The sequence below is a fragment of the Hyposmocoma kahamanoa genome, unplaced genomic scaffold, assembly GCF_003589595.1.
Source record: "Hyposmocoma kahamanoa isolate Upper Pololo Valley unplaced genomic scaffold, ASM358959v1 93, whole genome shotgun sequence".
Classification (NCBI taxonomy): Eukaryota; Metazoa; Arthropoda; class Insecta; order Lepidoptera; family Cosmopterigidae; genus Hyposmocoma; species Hyposmocoma kahamanoa.
The window spans coordinates 21,101,813-21,121,379 of NW_020654810.1; the positions used below are offsets into that span (position 1 = coordinate 21,101,813).

A 19,567-nucleotide genomic window follows, 5' to 3' on the forward strand; every position below is an offset into this window, starting at 1 on the left:
GCGGAATCGTGCTGGCTGGACAGGAATTGTGTTACTCTTTTGTTTTAGTTTTAAAATGTAATTCGAAACTTGTGCTTGGGTTGCGTGATCTCGTTTGCAGAACATAATGACGTCATGGAAGTTGCTTATAGTTTTTAGCTGACGAAGCTACTGCGTTATATATGTATCCTGTTTACTTACTGTCTCGTGTATCTGATCAAAGCTTTACTGCGATAGCAAAGTCGCCAACCTGTCTATACATTAACATAATCTATGTTCCTTTATATGCAGACGTACCGATTTTTGTTTAGTAGCACCCACTGGACAGCATCAACACAACTTCCGAGGTCCGTACCCTAGGACTCTTCACCAGGTTCCCTTCCGTCCCCCTTTACTGGGGGACCACTTTGAGAAACTATGGTTTAGGCCATTGTTCATGGTGATTTCACTTAACTTCCGCAAGTTATGTAGACCGTATCCAACATACAGTTTTCACTGAGATACTGTCCACCGCCCAAATATGGTTGGGGAGAGCGGGGCTGAACGTTCCGATTTTCAAAAGACTTGCAGTTATATACTGAAAATAAAGGATTTGATTTTCAACACGTGTAAATGTTGAACAACTGTTTATCGCTTTTTGTAATAGTTAGTCACTTCTACTAATGTCTCAATAGTCTTTTTGGTAGAGGCAAATTTTTTACAAATTTCGGAGCGGAACATTCAGCCCCGCCTTGAGGCGCGTTGTTCCGCCTTTGAGGCAAATTGTTCCGCCTAGATTATGACAGAATAACAAAGATTTTCGTAAATAAAGCCACCCATTTGATAATTGTACGTATGTAATGTTTATATTATGCACAACTAACTTAAAAAAAATATCAGTAATATTATTCATCACTCATTTCTTCATCTGAATCACAGTTGAGACACACATAAGTGACTCTATCATCTTGTCTAAATATTTGACATGAGCCCGTTTTGTAGTTTGGCATCCTTAAAATTTTAAGTATGATTGCAGGTCAATTGGGAAAGTTGTTCCTAGGAACAACCAGCCCCTCGAGAGAGGAACTTATAGCCCCAAATTACGTTTTTATGCGAACACTGACATACCGGCAAAGTAATAGAATCAATCAAAAAAATACTCAAACAATAAGATTCCTTACTAATGTCACTACAATTTAGAAAATTTACGTATGAATCGGCCCATAATAAACAAAGACCAAAAAATTTACTTAGTACACGATATTTTGACAGCTCCTCGCACGTAGCCACACACATAGCCACACGTCGTCGCCGGAGTTACTGAGACGGCTGCCGGCAAGACGCATCACCTGACGCTTTAACGACGCGCTTCACATGTATTGCTACATATTTTCCTTGCAAAGTTATTGCTGTGAGAACAACTTACCCCGGGAACTACCAGCCCCGGTCTCTCTTACTTCAATTACATACAGATACTTCACGCTCTTTTCTCTAGGGTAGGCAGATACTAATTTTTTTTATGATACTAGTAACGGGATTAACAAGTCATGCGCCTGTTGCAGTATAGCACTTAGAGCTTTTAATCGCAAAGATTGGAGGGGCAATCTAAGTGGCCACTGCGCGTCACCCTGAGACATAAGTTGACAAGTCCCATGTGCCTATAATAACACCAGCACCCTTAACCCTTCAAAACCGGAACGCAGCAATGCTCACACTACTGCTTGCCGATAGAAGTGGGTTTGCTGGCAGTACTTCCCAAAACGAACTCTTTCACAAGGAACTTTACTGCTACGAATTTCAGTCTACCATTTGCTACGACCCCAATACATATCTTTCGCCTCACGAACGCGCATCAATGTTTTTATACACGTTCGTTGTTTAAGGGTGCATACTTTTGACTTGGAGAAAGAAAGCTGTCTTTAAGACGTCCTCGATTTGGTCGTGTTGCGATAGTCTGCTACCAACTAGCCCGCTTGCACTCACCGACTGTTACTTCAATGTACTTTCAGTCGTCTTTTCTCTGACATTGTCACTACATCTTCGTCCACGCCGCAATGCTCTCCTGACAGAGCGCGTTCCCATTATGTCCTAACGTTTTATTTATCGTTGGACGACAGTCGCGTCTAGCCTGTTCCAATATTACGACTATCTACTTGTCGTTTGCACGACAGTAATGTTTGCAGGTGCGATATCTGTCGTCAAATTTTTATCGTGACATTTTATTTATCGTCTGACGACTCTCGTGTGAACGACAGTTAATCGTGTTGTCCTATTTGTGAACACCTTCATTTAAATATACAAGACACGACACTTTAAACTGCATGATTATTTTGTCGTCACGACATAATGGGAACGCGCCCTCACTCTGTTCTGCAATTTGTCCCACAGAGTCACTTTCATTAAATACAATTAGTTAAAAGACCTCTTCTAAAGGTGAATGAACACTTCCTGTTAGGAATTTCTAAAATAAATAACGCTTGAACCTACTTGAACGTCAGTTGACACCGACACGCCTTGATAAGCTAAAGAATTTTAATTGCTGAGCATGAGGAAGAGAGCACGGGTGCACTCAGGATATAAACGTCTGGTCAGGCTGTTGCTAAAAGATTTACTTACTAAATAAAATTAGGAATAAGGGAATATTACTTGTAGATTAAAAGTTCAATGTGGATTCTGCGTATCAATCGAGTCTGATCTTTTACACTATGAAAGCGGCAAGTATTCTCATGACTATAAGTTTTTTTTTTAATTTATACACAATACCTTAGAATAATAACGCATAGAAACCTAGTCCCCACACGCTAAGTGAGGCAAATTGAAGCGCGCCAAAAGGGCCTACCCGAGCGGGCGGGCCTTTGGTGCTCAAGGTCAACTTGCACCGCGAACAGATCAAGAATTTTAGCGAAAAATGACGAAATGTGCGGTAAATGAGTGTAAAAATACTTACGTCAGACAAACATAAAATAGATACTAACATCACATTCCACAAGGAAGTAACGCGTTTCAACTTGTATTTTTATATAAATATTCACAAAAACCGAAAATTAACCTACTACTAAAACTAGCCTACATGAATTCGATTTTTGCCTCACTTGTGACAGTTCGTTTGATATGAAAATATCATTCTATGCGTTATTATTCTAAGCACAATATCTACATATGTTAAATTAAGTAGATACCAATACTGGCGCCGTTAGTTGAAAGGGCACTTGTGACATAAACTCGAAACCGAAAATGTTTAAAGAAATTAAATTAAAAAACATCTACTTTACTCTTACGGTAACTTCATGCCTTAGGAAAAAATAAAAATAGTGACAGATCGGCCTCGTTTTACTGATCACGGCAGATAACAAAATTTAAAAAAAGTCACATGCGCCCTTTCGACTAAAGCGCAGGCCACACCGCGAATGATGCTAGCAAACTTAGCTCACGTAGTTGCATGCAAAACTAATCTAAGAAAATAAGTAGTAATTATTGACTATGGATATGTGCGGGTGAAGGGCGACATATTTTACATAGCTAGCGGGATCGTTGGGTTACTTTAGTTAGCTCGGTTAGCTTAGTTCGCGGTGTGAACCGAAGTATGGCAAGATGCCCCGGCTACGTGAGCTAAGTTAGCTTTGTTCGCGGTATGGTCTGCGCATAACGGCGGCAGCATAGAGGTCCTTGTGAAAAAGTTAGTCCAGGGAAGTATTGCGGCCATACCTATTTCTGCAGCCCAGCAATGTGAGCATTACTGCGCTCCAGTTTTGGAAGGTGCTGGTGAAATTACAATCACGTGAGTCTTGTTTATCTTCAGGGAATGCAACTGTTATACGTAGGCTTGTCGATTACCACCAGGCGCACGACTTGTTTGTTTCGTCTTTTGATATTATAAAAAAAGCATCACGTTTAAACTAAAAATACTTTGACCAGATATCCCTCACAATAAGGTTGCCTATTTTTTATTCAGCAGTGGCAGCCTAGTGCTCTTCGGTCTGTGCGATTTAAAGCTCTGAGTGACAGACTTATTCGCCCCGTTAACTTGATATCTCAAAAATCACATCTTTCATAATGAATGAATGAATGAATGAATGAATGAATGAATGAAGTTTTATTTATTTCTCAATCACAAAACAGGCTTAAGAGTAAGGAACTTAAGGTTAAAATACAAGACTAAAAATTGGTCAGACTGTTTTGTGAGAGACTGGTGCCCGAGATAGGTATAGAAAAACCTGAGTTACGGGTCACCAGGCTTCCACTCTGCAGTTGAGCAATTTGGTTGTGGCACAGAGGTTGTGACAAAGAATAAAATATATAAAAGTTAGTGGAATAATCCTGATTTAGAATAATAAAGGTACTAGTGAACTAAACTTATTATTTAAAAGAACCCTCTCAAGGATTAACACTAAGTAAACTCACAATATGAAAAGTGTGAGAATGAGTGAGGGAGTGTTTATAAGGTGAATGTGTTACTGATTAGGAGTGTAAGAATTGTACGTAAGGGGTGTGTGGAATGTATAGTGTGCGAATGTGTTAATGCGAGACAACTACGACTTGGGAACAGTTAAATGAGAGATGTTTTATTTGAGGATAAGAAGAAGTTGCTCAGTCTCCTCATAATTTTGGGTTTTAATCCAATAATATAAGTATTATAAAAGATATTGAAGATATATACTGTAATTAGAGTCGTCGTATATGTACTTACTTATTTTTATACCTAGGTATTATAATAATAGAGGGGATCACTGTCCCTATCGTCTACATTCCAACGCAAGGGGAGAGATATGATTTATCACGATGTGGTGGTTTTCGTATAAATAATTTACAGACATATCATTCCCCTCTGCGAATAGCGTTTAGTGGACCTATTGTTATGAATGAATATATATTCTTCCACTTGCCACTGATAAAAATAAATTGGTTTACTTTAAAAAACATAAAAAAGTCGATCATCTCAACTATTCTCAACGATAGCCTGAAGTTACGATAAAAATATGTACAGTTTTCAACAATACTCACGTACACTTCACCACACAACAAAGTTACAAGAGAAATTACTTTTTAAACTGCAAATTTACACTTAGTATGTAGTAGAGTAAAAAGTCGCAACTAACGTTATTTTCTTTGTCAACAGAGCTCGGGAATTTTCTGCACATTCTTCCTAGTGCATGCAATCAAGGAAAAACGCCGAGCGAGCATTAGGACCTTGTCTAATCGGGAAGCAGCTCCAGATGATTCGTTGCTATCAGCGGCGTCCGCGCCTGGCTTGCCTAAGTATTAATTAATATAAATGGCGGATTCTGTGAGACTCGTTTTCCAACAGGAGATCGCTCAGATTTCTTTTTAATAAAATTTCAAACTAAATTCTTTTGAAGAAAATGTTATACAATTTAAGGCGTGTAGGTTGCCAAATAGAGAATACATCTCGTGACCGGCGCATGGCGTAGCGATGGGGCGAGTTGTATTTTTTTCAACCGAGTTAACTCGAGTTGACGTAATTGCTGACTCGAGTTGCAACTCAAGTTGACTCGACTTAGTGTCTGACATAGCAATGACGAGTCGCAAGTAGCGAGAGTGATGCGGCGTATATTCATATGAACTCGAACCGACGATGCACTGAGTTGAGCACGAACGGCCGGCCGATCGTGACTCGAGCGTGCTCTGAGGGTCGCCGAAGTGACCGAGTCAGAACGACTAGCCGATGCGCTGTATGAATGAAGTATTCGACTCGGCGCGAGACGAGTACCGAGCCGATCTAGCTCGAGTTCATAAAAACGTAGCTCGAATTGACTTGTTGTGGGAGTAACTCGAGTTAAATAACTCGACTCGCCCATCGCTAGACTAGATGGCGTAGCTACTTAACGAAAGAAAGAAAAAAATAGTTTCTTAAAGTCTTAGTTTACATTCGCGGAATTCTCGCGAGTACTTTTTAGTAGAAAAAAATACACTTTATGACTGCAGTCTGTCTTTTTTGAAGATGGAGTAAAATGACAGTTCATAGTGCAAAAGTGTGGCCCGCTTGCAAGCAGCTAGTGGTTGCAGTCGATAAATATTCTATCCACTATCGACTGAATGTTGGCCACGCTTATAACTACAATAAATACCCGAACTTGTTTCATTTCATTCATCATCAGCCTATTATTCGTCCGACTGCTGACCACGGATTCATTTGAACTTTCAATTTTTGTAAGTTCGTACATACACTGCATTAGAACCATGTTTTGTAGCAGTAGAGCCCCCTGTGAAAGAGTTCATCCAGGTAAGTACTGCCACTTTACCCATTTCTGCCGCCAAGCAGTATTGTCAACATTACCGTGTCCCGATCTTGAAGGGTAAGGATGCTGGTGAATTTACAGGCACATGAGACTTGTCAACTTACGTCTCAGGGTGACGGGCGGAGTGGCAGTGCCCCTCAGATCTTTGCGATTTAAAGCTCTGAGTGGCGCTGTCGCTTACCACCAGGCACACGAGTTGTTCGTCCCGTCACTTGATATCATAAAAAAAGTCTATTTAAAACACAAACAAGGGACATATTTTGAAGTTTTTCATTTTAATGCGATATAGGTAATCAAATCCACCTGTTCTTATTACAGTTTATATGAACAAAAATTGATTTCGATATTGTCAACATAAGAGTAAAGAAGGCAATAACGCACATTCAAAATTCAGATATTTTTTTTGCAAAATTTTAACTTCCTTCACAATTTGTCGATAACACTGTCCTACATGAATGTTCAAAATTTTATAAAAATTTTACTCTATCCTCAAAAAAGACAGACTATACCTAGGTGTAAATCAATGGCGCTGATGTGATGTGTGATTGAATTGGATGTGATTATTCACTTTTGCCTGACAAGTGAACCATCAGCATCGCCCCAATATTGAGCGTGTCGTATAGCAATATCAAACTATACCTCACATAAAACACGCTGACGCTACTTACAAATCGATACCTTACTTTCTCAAACTCGTATCTTATAAAGAGTTATTATAGTTATTCAACCTTATCCCTTCCTCTCCTTTCCATCAGCGGACCACCCGTGCCGGACTGCGTTGCCACAGTTGGACGGTCAGTTCAATACCGTCCCGCACTAAAAAGTTTGGCAATTCGTTCTTATGCCGAACCATCAAATTGTGGAACCAACTCCCGGCGCATGTATTCCCTCCCCTCTATAACATCGGGTCCTTCAAACGTAGTGTGAAGGAGCATTTGGCCAGACCGGCAAAATGATAGTGACGGAGTGAAGATATTTGTGTTTTCCATCCGTTACTCTCATCTCTGGACTGTATTCGCACTTTCCATCAGGCGCGGTGCAGTCATTTTGCCGAGTCACAATAAAAAAAAAAAAAAAAAGAGTGATCATTACTACTTATTTTAAATTTCTTAAGGTGGTAATTTGGATGCATTACTTTATATTTATTATAGAGGAATAGGTAAAAACCAGTGTGTGAATATGAAGGAAATGTGATGTCTAATCAGCCTGCAAAATTTTTATTATACAATCCGCATTTCAGTAACTTTGTGCTATGAGATACGAGTTTGAGAAAGTAAGGCGACGAAATGTGATCTGACCCTTTTGTCCTCCATTGAGCCAAATGGTGTCGTATATTTATGTACCTAATATTATTTCTGTATAACATAAATCGAGGTCCATAATTCGACAAGGTATTTAAGATTTAATTTTAAATAAGTTGTCGAGTTCCGGACTTTTGTGAGTTTTAGTTTAAGTATAAGCATTAGGTTTTAAAATTAGAAAAGGCAAAGCCTTTAGAGACAAATTGCAAGGCCAAATGTGAACAAAAAAGACTTAACAAAATATGCTTGCAAATTTGTATTAATTAACTAAACATACAAACATAACATAGAATACCTCAAAATAGCATAAAACGTACCCACCCTTTTGGAAAAAGGCCAGTTCCTGGTATTTCATAAAAAAGATTGCACCTTGTTAAAATATACCAGGTGGGGCCGACGACGACGTATTATATTTAAGAAATAATCGGTACGCGCGCCAAAACTTGAACGCTTTCAAGTTTTGTATAAAAATGGAAGTTGAGCATTAGTTTTTTAGTAATTTTTCTTTATTTTTACTAACACCAATGGATCCTGTTATCTGAGAAAAATAAATAATTTGAATTTGAATTAGAAAACGCGGGAAAACTACTGCAAACAAATTTAAAAAATGTTACAAGCAACAAATTTTTTTCACATGACTGAAATATAATTATTAATACAAAGATACTTAGAAAAAATTCCTTCGATCCGGCTGGATACAAATCAACGTCTTCTAGCAAACCATGCCAGACGCTATGCCAACTAAGCCACGGAACGAACCAGTAGTCCTTACGGATTTTTTAAGGACTTTTTTGCCGTTGCGCCATCTATGAGAAATCTATTTCTCCACCCCGCCAAGTACCGGCAGCTGATTGTCTATGTGATCCATCTTTGTATTAATAATTATAATAAATTAGTGGAGTAATTTCACAAAAAATAATTGAATATCATGGTAATGAAACAATATGGTGAAACTAGAAACTAGGTGATAATTTTATTAGGTAATTAATTCCACAGTGCAGGGAATTTGTTTTCATCGCATCGTTGTATTTTGAGAATATATTTTGAATTTATTTTTTTGTTTATTATTAAATATTATTGTTTATATTAGTGATGGTCCCTTGGCATTATTTTTTAAATTGTGATAGGGTGATATTGACATGAAATAAATGGTTCAATTATATTCCATTATTTTAATACGTAAACAAAATTCGTGTTAGTAATTTTTCCACGCAACGACGATCAACAAAATAATTATGTATTTATTAATTCGGTAATGTAGGCTTGCGTCACACTGTCGCAATTTATTATTGACATACATTGTTCATGTCTATGACAATAGAGTTATTGTATTTCTAAATCAATTTAGAACTTTGCGTTACGACGTCACCTCCATATACATGGTGTCCCACGGTTATGCGCCACAAAGGGAAAGTACTTTTTGTAGATAGCATTTTTGCTTCTTTATTTTTAAGCCTTTTCAAAAATTAAAAGGCTTTTAAAAAGTTGCTTGCCTCATGGGAGTCGAACCGACCAAATGTAAAAAAAGCATGTATTTTTGCCGTTCGAAAGGGAGACTTATAAGAATCGCAGAATGAAAATGAGTAGACTCGATTCTATCTACAATATTTAAAATACTTCCTCTGTGTATCGCCTAGCCGTTACACATCCTGTATGCGACATATTTTACAAATTATGAAATAAAAAAATTATATTTATAATTTTCTGGGCAACTCGTTTTAGATAACCGATGATAATGTCAAAAGTTTATCGTTTCAGTTTCAACTCAAAAGTAAGTGGTACTTATTCTTATGAATTTATTATTATAAAATATATAATTGTGTCAGGAGTCATCAGAAGTAAGTGTCCAGGAAAGTTTTGTACTTGGTAAAGTTTTATTCCTAGAAACCAAATAAAAGACAACGTATTGCATGGAATGTGTGAAATATACTTTTAACCATATTGCGAAGGACTGTGTTTATTTATGTTATTAAAAATTGACAATTCTGACGTGGTATGGTACAGTATAAACGGGCTGGTGCTCGCCACTCGACTTGAGAGATGCCGCTAAATGCGTTGCGTCTGCGGTATGAGGGCTGAGCGGTGACGCTACGTTGTATTACATGCAAATCAGAACAATATGACACACGGTGCGTTGAACCAGCTCGCTACGATGGAACGCGTCCGCATCGGGCAAGGAGACGAAGCGGGGATGAGTGCCGCGGTGAGAAAGTAGGCGCCGCGCACACGTGTGTCTTGTGTTGGACACAAGCAACCGGCAACTAGAAGACAATATTCTATTTTCATACAATTGTGGTTGCCGCAATCGGCGACTGTGTACAACAGACGAGACTGTGTCGATTACGTAGGTATAATTGTATGAAAATAGAATATTCGATTCTATTTGCCGGTTGCTTGTATTTTGTGTTAAAAAAAAAACACACAATACACGTTTGCGTGACTCCTTAGGGTGATGCTACACGGGCGTTGCCGGTGCGTTGCGTCGTAACAACGATATTATTTCAACGGATTGAGTGCAACACGAGATATTCCATCGACGCGCGCTATTTCACGCACCGTGTGGCATGTCGTTCTGTTCTATATCCGGTCCGGTTGGTGAGTGCCTGGAGATCCGTAACACAGGTCAAATCCTAGCATGGACTCCAGTCTCTTACAAAAATGTATTAATAATAAGTCCATAATGTAAATTACTTATTTATAGGATAACGTTGTAAGAAAGAAATAAAGATTATTATTATTATTATATGTAGCAACGCCGACGAAACGCCTGTGGCATCTCTCTGTTAAGCGGCGTTACGTAGCGACAACGCATCCGTCGTGTGTCACTCGATGCGTTGAAATCATAGCGTTGTTGCGATAAACGAAACGCCCGTGTGGCATGGCTCTTAGGTTTATATTTGTGTTTAAAATAAACCTAAATTACTTGAACCAGAATGCACTAATTATCAATTTTTTTAGTGTCGCTGTAGTTTGAATCGTTTTTGTTAGACAATACGATACTTACTAAGTATTTTCCTTATAATTCAATATTTAGAAGTAATTTCAACAAATCGTCTACAAGGTATAAGTAGTATAAGTGCGTAATTGTAACAGCTATAGTTTTGGCATCCTTCGAAGGAAAAGTATACATATTTTATTGGTATTGTGTTTCAAAAACAAGCATGAAAAATATTACCGTTGCAATGGGAACAATTCTTCTATTTACCTGTTTAAAATGCTTTACAAATTTATGTTACAAACTAACAATAATGTTCTTTGTAAGTAAGATAATATAATGTATCGGTATAAGTCGACCCATTCTTCGGGTTCGAAAAAGGATGATAAATCGAGAAATTTCTTTTTATCATCCTTTTTTTAAGACATTTATGGTGTTGTGAATTCTGACTTAAGTTATACGACTATATATCTATAAGTGTTTAGGTATATTATTAGGCTACGTTACTACACAGTCATGCATCAGGCTTGACTCTTAGGTTTGTGTTTATTGTAAGCCACGTAGAGTTGAATTTAAAACTTATGTGTCAACTTGACAAGCTCTTCACCCTGTACCCAGTATTTTTATGCCAATGGTTTTTATTACTTATTTAACAAGATTTTTACTTGAATAAATACTTTTTCTACCTTTTCCTGTCTTTCATTGTAAGTTTGGTGAACTATCAGCTTATCTGGATAAGCAATTTTAAGTCGTAAGGTTATACGCTTAAAGATTTTTACATGCTTTCATAAATAAATATATAAGACACGTCAAAACGTTTGAAACAGGTGAGCCGATGTAAGGTACCCAGCAAATGTTTCAATGGAAGATTTAAAACATTTTCAATCCAACATCTATATTATAATACATTTCTAAGGTATAACCGATGAATCGAAAATGATGTGACTTTTTCCGTCGTATTTGAATATATATCGTCTCATATGTTGACGTTTTCTTCGTAATTGAGTAATAAGTCGTGCGATCTTACTCTCGAACTCAACTTTCAAAAGCGAACATCAAGTGCTGCATAGACTTTGTTGGGGCACTACAGTCACATTGGGTAGTCACACTAGTTTCCTAGCATCCCTAAACCCCCATATATACGCATTTTGTCTCTGCAACGATCTACCTTAGCGCTTAGTCGATTCAAAGACTTCCACAAGGGCCACCGTAGATCGTCACCTGGTAGTAATTGCTCTTGAGGGATGCCGGAATCAGTGATTATCTATGTCCACAGTACACAGCTACTGACCAGTTGGATGGTCGTAGCCTTTGTGGTTTGCCATCCGTCCGAAAAAATTCTGTCAAATAAGTAATAATCGACCATACCGAAAGGCGCATGATGTGAATGAAGTTTCATACTACGACGCCAAGAACTGATCTCGAAATATAAATTTTTCATACGTGTTTCAAATTACTTATGACGTATGCTTTTCTTCCGGTTGAATGATACTTGACCCTGACCTCTTTTAAAAAGATTATTGAGGTTGCGAAAAGTAGGCATTAAATTATAAGCATTGAAAAGTAATAAATGTACATCTGCAATACCTAAATGGGTGTAAGACGTAATTTGGTTAATGTATTACCTTTTAAGTGGTCTGAATCAGAGTGTGGTCGAATTTGCATCATTGATTATTTAATTTCCATGATTTTCCTTAGTACCACAGACTCTCCATGACTGTAACCGCGTGTGTGACTACATACAGGGTGTGACAAAAAGGTCATATCGTCCCCGCTAGTACGTATTATGGACGTAAACTTTGACGGAAAAAGTTATTAACTGCCTCCGTGGCCGGACGGTTACCAAGTCTTTCAATACAATTGACATTTTCGCGAATACTAAGCATTCGTTTTAGCGGCATATTAGAAGAGTAATTTGTCCACCATAGCTGTTACCTATTTTTTTTAAATAATTGTTATACTGTACATTAAAAAATTATGTAACTTTGTGCTATTTTATATTTATCATCATTTTAATTTTTAATTTGGAATGTATTCTGCTGCAACTTTTCAAATATTATTATTACCGTTTCTTTTCTTTTTCTTCTCAAATTTTTAATTTTTATAATTATGATTGTTACTATAAATAAATAAATTGACTACCACGCAGAGGTCCCAGGTTCGATTCCCGGGCCGGGGGAAATATTTGTACGGCCTACATTTATTTCTCTCGTAAGTTAGGATGTAATTTGTGGTTATCTAAGCGTGTGTCCAAGGCACCCGCGCCACAGGGTTTCCTTAGTGCGGGGTTGAGTGTGTCCGTTGTTATTATTATTATTAAGTTTTTTTCTTGTACTCGACTGAAGGACGGATATTTGGAACCAGTAGGATACAAAAGGGCGCGACTTCCGCGAGCGACATAAAACGCGACATACTGCTATTCTCGCATAGATATCCCTCATCTGATGAATTTCGTCATCTGTGTTGTACTGTAAATGTCTGACTAGAGTAGTGAAAGTATTCTTATTTTGTTGCCGTCAACTTCTACAGACTAAGACAAACTGTGTTAAGACAAATACATGAGTTATGAATTATGTAAACAATACTGTCCTCTGTTCGCGTCCGGCCTCCATGGATGACCAACGGAATGACTGCCTACAAAGACAAACTCACTACACTGACAGGAATTCAGCGGCAGTAGAGCTCCTTGCGTAAGAGCTTACAAGCAATAAGTAAGTATTTAGTCATGAAGGCCAAATAGGTAACGCTACAACATATTATCTCTGCCGTAACGGATGTCTAGAGCAGAGATTGCAGTCTTTTCCCGCGCCATCGCGCTTCTTAGACTAGGTGATTAAGAAGCCGCGGAATTAGGCTTGCAGCTGGGAAGAGATTGCCCGCCACGCATTTATCCGAAGCATTAGAAATTAAGCTCACATCCAGTGATTAAAATAGAAGTAGGCCACACGTTTGGCAGCTAGTGTAAAATTCACATTCTTGTGGAATATAAAGTTTGATTATGTATCACGATTTTTTTTTTCGGGATTAATCAATATCGTTTTCTAATTGTTTCTAACATAAAAAAAAAAATTAAAAAAAACTGTATTTTCCTGTAAAAACTTTGCTTCCGTGAGCAGGACAACGAATAGTTGAAATTTTGCGTATCAATAAGAAAACGTATATACTTTCGGGCTTCCCTTTATTTAAAGACAAAAGGCGTACGTAGGGCGGTTACACCATCCATAGATAGGTGACACACGGCGACTTATAAACAGCGATGCAGTTGCGATGCAATCGCTAATCGTCTACCTTTACACGAAGCGCGACTGTAAGCAGCGATGCAAACGCGCGACTGCATCGATACAAACGCGCGATTTCATCGCTATACTTGGGGTTTAAAGGTCGCGCACAGGGGCGAGATGGTGTCAACGGGCTGGTTTTTAGAATCATGTCATAGAATTAGATTAGAAATAAGGCGGCTGACACCAAGCTGTGCCGCTGGGTCGGTGGGTAAATACCAGTGTGACAGCTACAAATACAAAGTTTCAGGGTATTATAAAGTTGTAACTAGATATCTTTTCTACATACTTGCTGTCAATTGACCATAAACCAAAACTGTCAAACCAGAAACAGAACCTTACCTTACCTAGCATTTACCTAGATTTAATTACCTACATTAGTTATTAAAAAAAAATACAAACTATAAATAACAACAAAGGTTTGTTGCACTTTGTGGACAGTGTCAACGAAGTAGCAAGTCTACAAAGGGCAGTATTGGAAAGTGGTCTGCGGCGCGAGTGTGGGGGGGACGCGGGCGCACTTTCTCTTACCATAGCTCTAAGCACCGGCAGGTAATCGCAAGCGCAGCTTGTTTTACGGCCAAACCGATGATGGTGTGACCACTTTTTGCCGATTTGAAAGCGAAAATAGCTCGCATACTTTGTTGATAGTGACATAACTGGCTATAATTAACCTAAAGAGGCAACTTTAATTATACTTTGTATTCGTGGTATAATTCGAGCTCGTCATTTTCATTATACCCCTGTTATAAACGTAGGCACTGTCAAAAGAACATCAAACAGGGCTTATCCTAAGCGGTATAGTTGAATTTCAATCGTGTAAGTTCGAACTGTTCTTGACCTTGTACCTGTAGTTAAGACTGTACCTATAATTGAGAATAGGGATCACATCCTAATTAAGAGACCATTCCCAAATGTTATAATTATAAAGTACATGTATAGAACAGCCACGTGCATTACTGAATTTCAAATTCAATTCATTTAAAATTTTTTTTAGCACTAAGTAATGAATTTGAATGTTTAAAATTACTTTTTCGGGATATGAATTTTGGTAATTTCGCCACTTGGCATCATTCCACGTAACATTAGCTACAAAAATACCTAGACTACTAGAAACTAGATACTATTAGATATTCTGGGGAATACCCCTGTATTCCCCTGATAAAGATTCTGAAAAAGTAATGAAATTACAACGAACTAAGGTAAACAAACTAAGCTGCGTTAAAATCAGTTATTGAAAAATAAACGATAATGTATACTGATAAAATTAATCTTAATTAGCAAACAGTAAGACGACGCGCGTCATCTGCGCGTATACGCGCTGCAGACGCGCCGTAGTCGCGTGTATGTATCGCTCATTTTGATAAAAGAAAGTTTTAATTTTAGTTTGTTGTGTTTGTTAGTTTAATTAGATTTTGAAATGAAGCAACTACATGAAATTCTAAGTGTAAACTCCAGTGGAGTACCTATATAAGCTTCTTGCTTGCAACGCGATGTTTGCGAGCGTTCTAATCGATTTATATAAAAATAATGTTGCTTTTGTGTTGATTTTTTGTCTTTTATTTTCAATCATCCCTGCATTTCAGAGGGAGGTATTATACACTCTATTTTATATTATTCTTATGTCTATATTATATTGAAGTAATATCTGGTTATAATTATAAACACGGAGGAAATAATGCTGTTTTCGCATATACATTTGCTTACCTAATAAATAAACTTACTTAATGCGAGCGAAGGTTGAACATCTTGATGTCTAGACTCTGGATGCCGTATTATGTGAATTGGTTAGAGGGTTGGAGTTCCCCCTCATTTATTCGGATTCTTATCGAGACACACAACCAATTAATTTGGATAGGACTTATCTCTAAGAAAAAAAGGCTCGATTTTCATTGAACATAGGTACTTCGCTATACTTAAACAATACTCAGAAGATAGTTAACTACATACGTTAATTTTATTGTCTTAAAGTATGTCCAAGATCTTTACTGTTGAGTAAAGTTTATCTTTCAACAAGTAAATAATAGTATTTTATGCAAGCCGAGTGGCATAAGTAGTATGTACGAGATTTTAAGACCTAGTTATTTAATGATTGCATACACATCGCATATACTTTTTCTAGTGAGAGTCAGAATACCCAAATAAATGGCGGAAATTTGTTTAAAAAAAAATTACGAATCTTTACAATTTTGATTTCGCTATAACTTCGTTACCATAGAGGTACGCATTTTTTAAGAATAAGTACTAAATAGTACAATTTTGGTACATTTTTTTGGTACCAAATATTCGTTAATGTGCACACGGCACCCTAAAATCTTCACATATTTTGTTTTATTTCTCAGAAACTAGCCAGCAGATCGAGCTGGAGTTTCCTTTACTTCAGAGTACTATTAAGGTACAAATTTTTGGAATAAGAAATTTTTTATAGTTATTAAATAAATACTGGTAATCCGAGGTGTACCTTTGATATTCCTATAACTTCGTTCTGATGGAGGTACAAATTTTTTAAGCAGAGGTATTAAATAGTACAAATTAGGTACATTTTTTTTATACCAAAAATGTCAGGATCCGTTAAGGTACACCCACCATTCTGATTCTCGCGTTTTCTACGAGTAAATAAAATAATGAAACAGATATTTAATGTAAATTTATGACAACAAAAAGTAAATTTTAACGCGTTTATTAGGGTAGCCCGGGTAGCCAAAGGTTCCACCATACAGCTTCTTAGTGAAAGCCAAAGAAACGCTACAACCAAAAAACCAAAGAGATAGAATAGAAATGGCCAAGTATAACCAATATTTTTTTTATAAAGATTTATGGCCTGGTTGCAAGACTTATAGGCCAATTTATCCAATCAGGAGGCAGTAGGAGGTATAGCCACAGCGTTTGAGTAGCGCGTCCTAATTGATATTTTCATTATCAATACTATATATAATACAATATATAATACGACTGACGTTCTTTTTTTGAAGCTCATTATAATTTTGATTCGGCACTAAAACGAGCGCCTTTTCTTCCATAAACTGTAATTCTGCTTTACCAACCCTTTCATTGGCTAAATGCGAAGACGAAGTCATTAATACCAAAAAAAAAAAAAAAAATATCCTTTTTCATTCAAATTCCGTAGCTCTTCCATAATCTAATTCTGCTTTCCCAACCATTTCATTGGCGAAATGCGAAGGCAAAACCATTAATTTAAAAAAAAATTTGGTGTGGTAGAAATTATAATTGACAGATAGTACAGAAGTAGAAAAATATTTTTTCTTAAATAAGTGACTTAAGGTTCTTGTAAGTCCTTATATGTTATTTTTGTGGTTTATTATAATAATATACTGCACAAGTTCCATTTGCTGATGCTTAAAAATCAATCAGCAGTGGGAGAAAACCAAACATTTCAATAAAATCAACAACAGCGAAATCAAAATCTCACATGGATTGAATTCCGTTCCTATCCACTTCACTAAAAAAGCGCTACCGAGATGAGAAGTCCTAGTGTGAACGAGAAAGCAGATGGATGTGTGCAGTTTCGCAACGAGTACGAAAGAGACACGTAACGGGTGACTGAGGGGTCATGCACGATCAAGAGAAGGGGGCACAGGCGCTGCCATCGCGATCTCTCGTTCATTTTCTTTAGTCGTATTCGAATCATCGTGACGGGTGGGTGGTGTTGCTTGTTCTGCCAAGTAAACAAGTTAAATCCGTGATTGATCTCAACTTGTGAAGTTCTGTGAGTGACTCTAGTGTGTCTAACATGGCGTGTGGTACGAGTTTTGTGAAATATGTGCTGTTCTTCTTCAACCTGGTCGTCGCGGTGAGTTGGGCGGGAGACGGGAACCGGTTTGGTTTTGTTCCGGTGGCGGCTGCGGCTGTAGCTAGCGAACAGTGAAACCCATGACTCGTTCGTTTCACCTCATAAAAGCTGTATTCCACCAAAAAATAATAATAATAACGTTTACACTCGTGAGCAAAATGTAGGTAGTAGATGTTGCTAGCGTAAGGAATAACATTCGTTTTTCCTCGAAAGTATGAACTTTAAACTCCTTTTATACGAGTTTTATTATGGAAACTAATTAACTATAGCGGTTTGAATGTGGAGAAATGCTCACGTTATTGGCGTCCAGTTTTACTTTTATTTTACGAAATGTGGAAGTAACATTTCTGTCTCCGTCGGCGACAGAAACGCGACCCTAAAATAGGGTGAATTAGAATTGATTCCCATTTTAACGTTTTTGATAGTTTTTCGTTATTTTCCTGTTTACTAATCAATTTTGTGTTAATATTTTACGTGTTAGTTAACACTTGGGCTGTCGGAGGCATTTGATATATAAACAATTTTGGAGCTGATGTAAACTTCCAATGTAAAACCAAAACATGATTTTTCTACGCGCATTCGACAAGTTTAATTCTGCACAGTGCGCTTATAATGATTAGAATGATGACACAGTTCGGAGACTACACAATGACATCACGGATGTTTATAGTAGTGTATCAACATTTTCGCAGAAGTAAGCTGCGCAAACGCATACTTGGCGTTCACCACGCAAATCACGTTTGACCTGCACACTTTAGAGTAATTCAAATAATTATTAGAATCAAGAAAAACATAACAATGCATCGGCTCAATGGTGGTCAGTTGCGTTTCATGGATGATTACATTGAAACAAGCTCCGTCATGATTGCTATGACCTCAGTTCATGGCTGTTAGCATCTCGTTTTTGCAGAAGTTCATCGTAAACCCAAGGTTTACAGTCATTTAATCAATTTAAGCTGAGTTAACGTTTTTTACCAGACTTTAGTTATGTTATTACTATAGGCTTTCGATCAAACACTTCCAAATAAGAAAGAGGCTTGAGATGGTGGGTGTTTGTAAATAAAATTTTAGAAATAAGTATATTTTGTTCGTATTATCGGCATTTGTTTGTGATTTCCGTTTACCATTAATGACATTAATTATCGCAGCCGTTCTAAGTAGTCTAAGGTATTTATTTATTTTTCCTTTACGATAATTGATTTAGTGTCAGTTCTGCAAAAATAATATAAAAATTATAGCAATGAGCGAAATATGTCAATGAAAATTAAGTTTTTTTGGTACTGTTTTTTCCATTAGAAAAGGTAAAGGCACTAATGCGCCATACAGCCAAGACTGAGAGTAATTTCTTTCTTGGATTCCATTACAAAATAGTCTTCGATAGTGCTTCTTACGAAATGATATAAAATTGGATAACATTCTTGATAATTTTGATTTTGTCATTATTATTATTTATTTATTTATTAAGCATTGGCGTAGTACTCTGCTTAAAAAGGTAACTAATAATTAAGAAATTCAAAACGGAATTATTGTACTTAAACTAAAAGTTAATTCGTGTAAAAACGAATCGCAAAAACCCGCTATTTTTTGTCCTGGAAAATTAGATTATTATTACTTGCTTAGATGGCGGCCACTAGGCTTGAGCCAGCGTCAGTTTTGTAAGAATAATATAAAAAAATGGCGATCATCGCGTATCAATAATCGTGAAACACGTTCGCTGGAAAATTTGATATTTGTGACAAACCATAAATGAATAGAAACTTTTATTTTTTTCTATTACCCTGGCTTTTCGCGGTTAGCGTTTCAGCCACTTACAAGGTTTTTGACTTGTTTTTAAAACGGGGAATTGACATAATAATGAAATTTAGAAATAGGAAGGTGGAAAAAACGTCCAGGTGAAGAACTATAAGGTGTAAAATAAACAATTAGGAGAAATATTGCATTATTATTAAAACAGCTAAAGTACTAAGTATTCATGTCGTCGGAGTACATAGCTCTAAAAAAGTATACTATTGATTCAACAAAAAAAA

At 37.1% G+C, this 19,567-nt stretch overlaps 2 protein-coding genes across 3 annotated transcripts in view; both read left to right on the plus strand.

The window, feature by feature from the left end:
- The window catches only part of LOC113237430 (23 kDa integral membrane protein-like), a 55,339-nt gene extending 49,498 nt beyond the window's left edge, over positions 1–5,841 (plus strand). The window contains exon 5 of the mRNA XM_026473888.1: positions 5,075–5,841. Within this exon, the coding sequence (XP_026329673.1) occupies positions 5,075–5,221 (147 nt within the window). The 3' untranslated portion in view covers positions 5,222–5,841. The remainder of the gene's footprint in view (positions 1–5,074) is intronic.
- Positions 5,842–17,405: 11,564 nt separating this feature from the next.
- The window catches only part of LOC113237596 (CD63 antigen-like), a 41,118-nt gene continuing 38,956 nt past the window's right edge, over positions 17,406–19,567 (plus strand). The window contains exon 1 of one of the 2 annotated variants that reach the window (XM_026474166.1): positions 17,406–17,540. In XM_026474166.1, coding sequence (XP_026329951.1) covers positions 17,481–17,540 — 60 coding nt within the window. In that variant the 5' untranslated portion in view covers positions 17,406–17,480. The remainder of the gene's footprint in view (positions 17,541–19,567) is intronic. The other variant, XM_026474167.1, reaches the window with a different exon arrangement.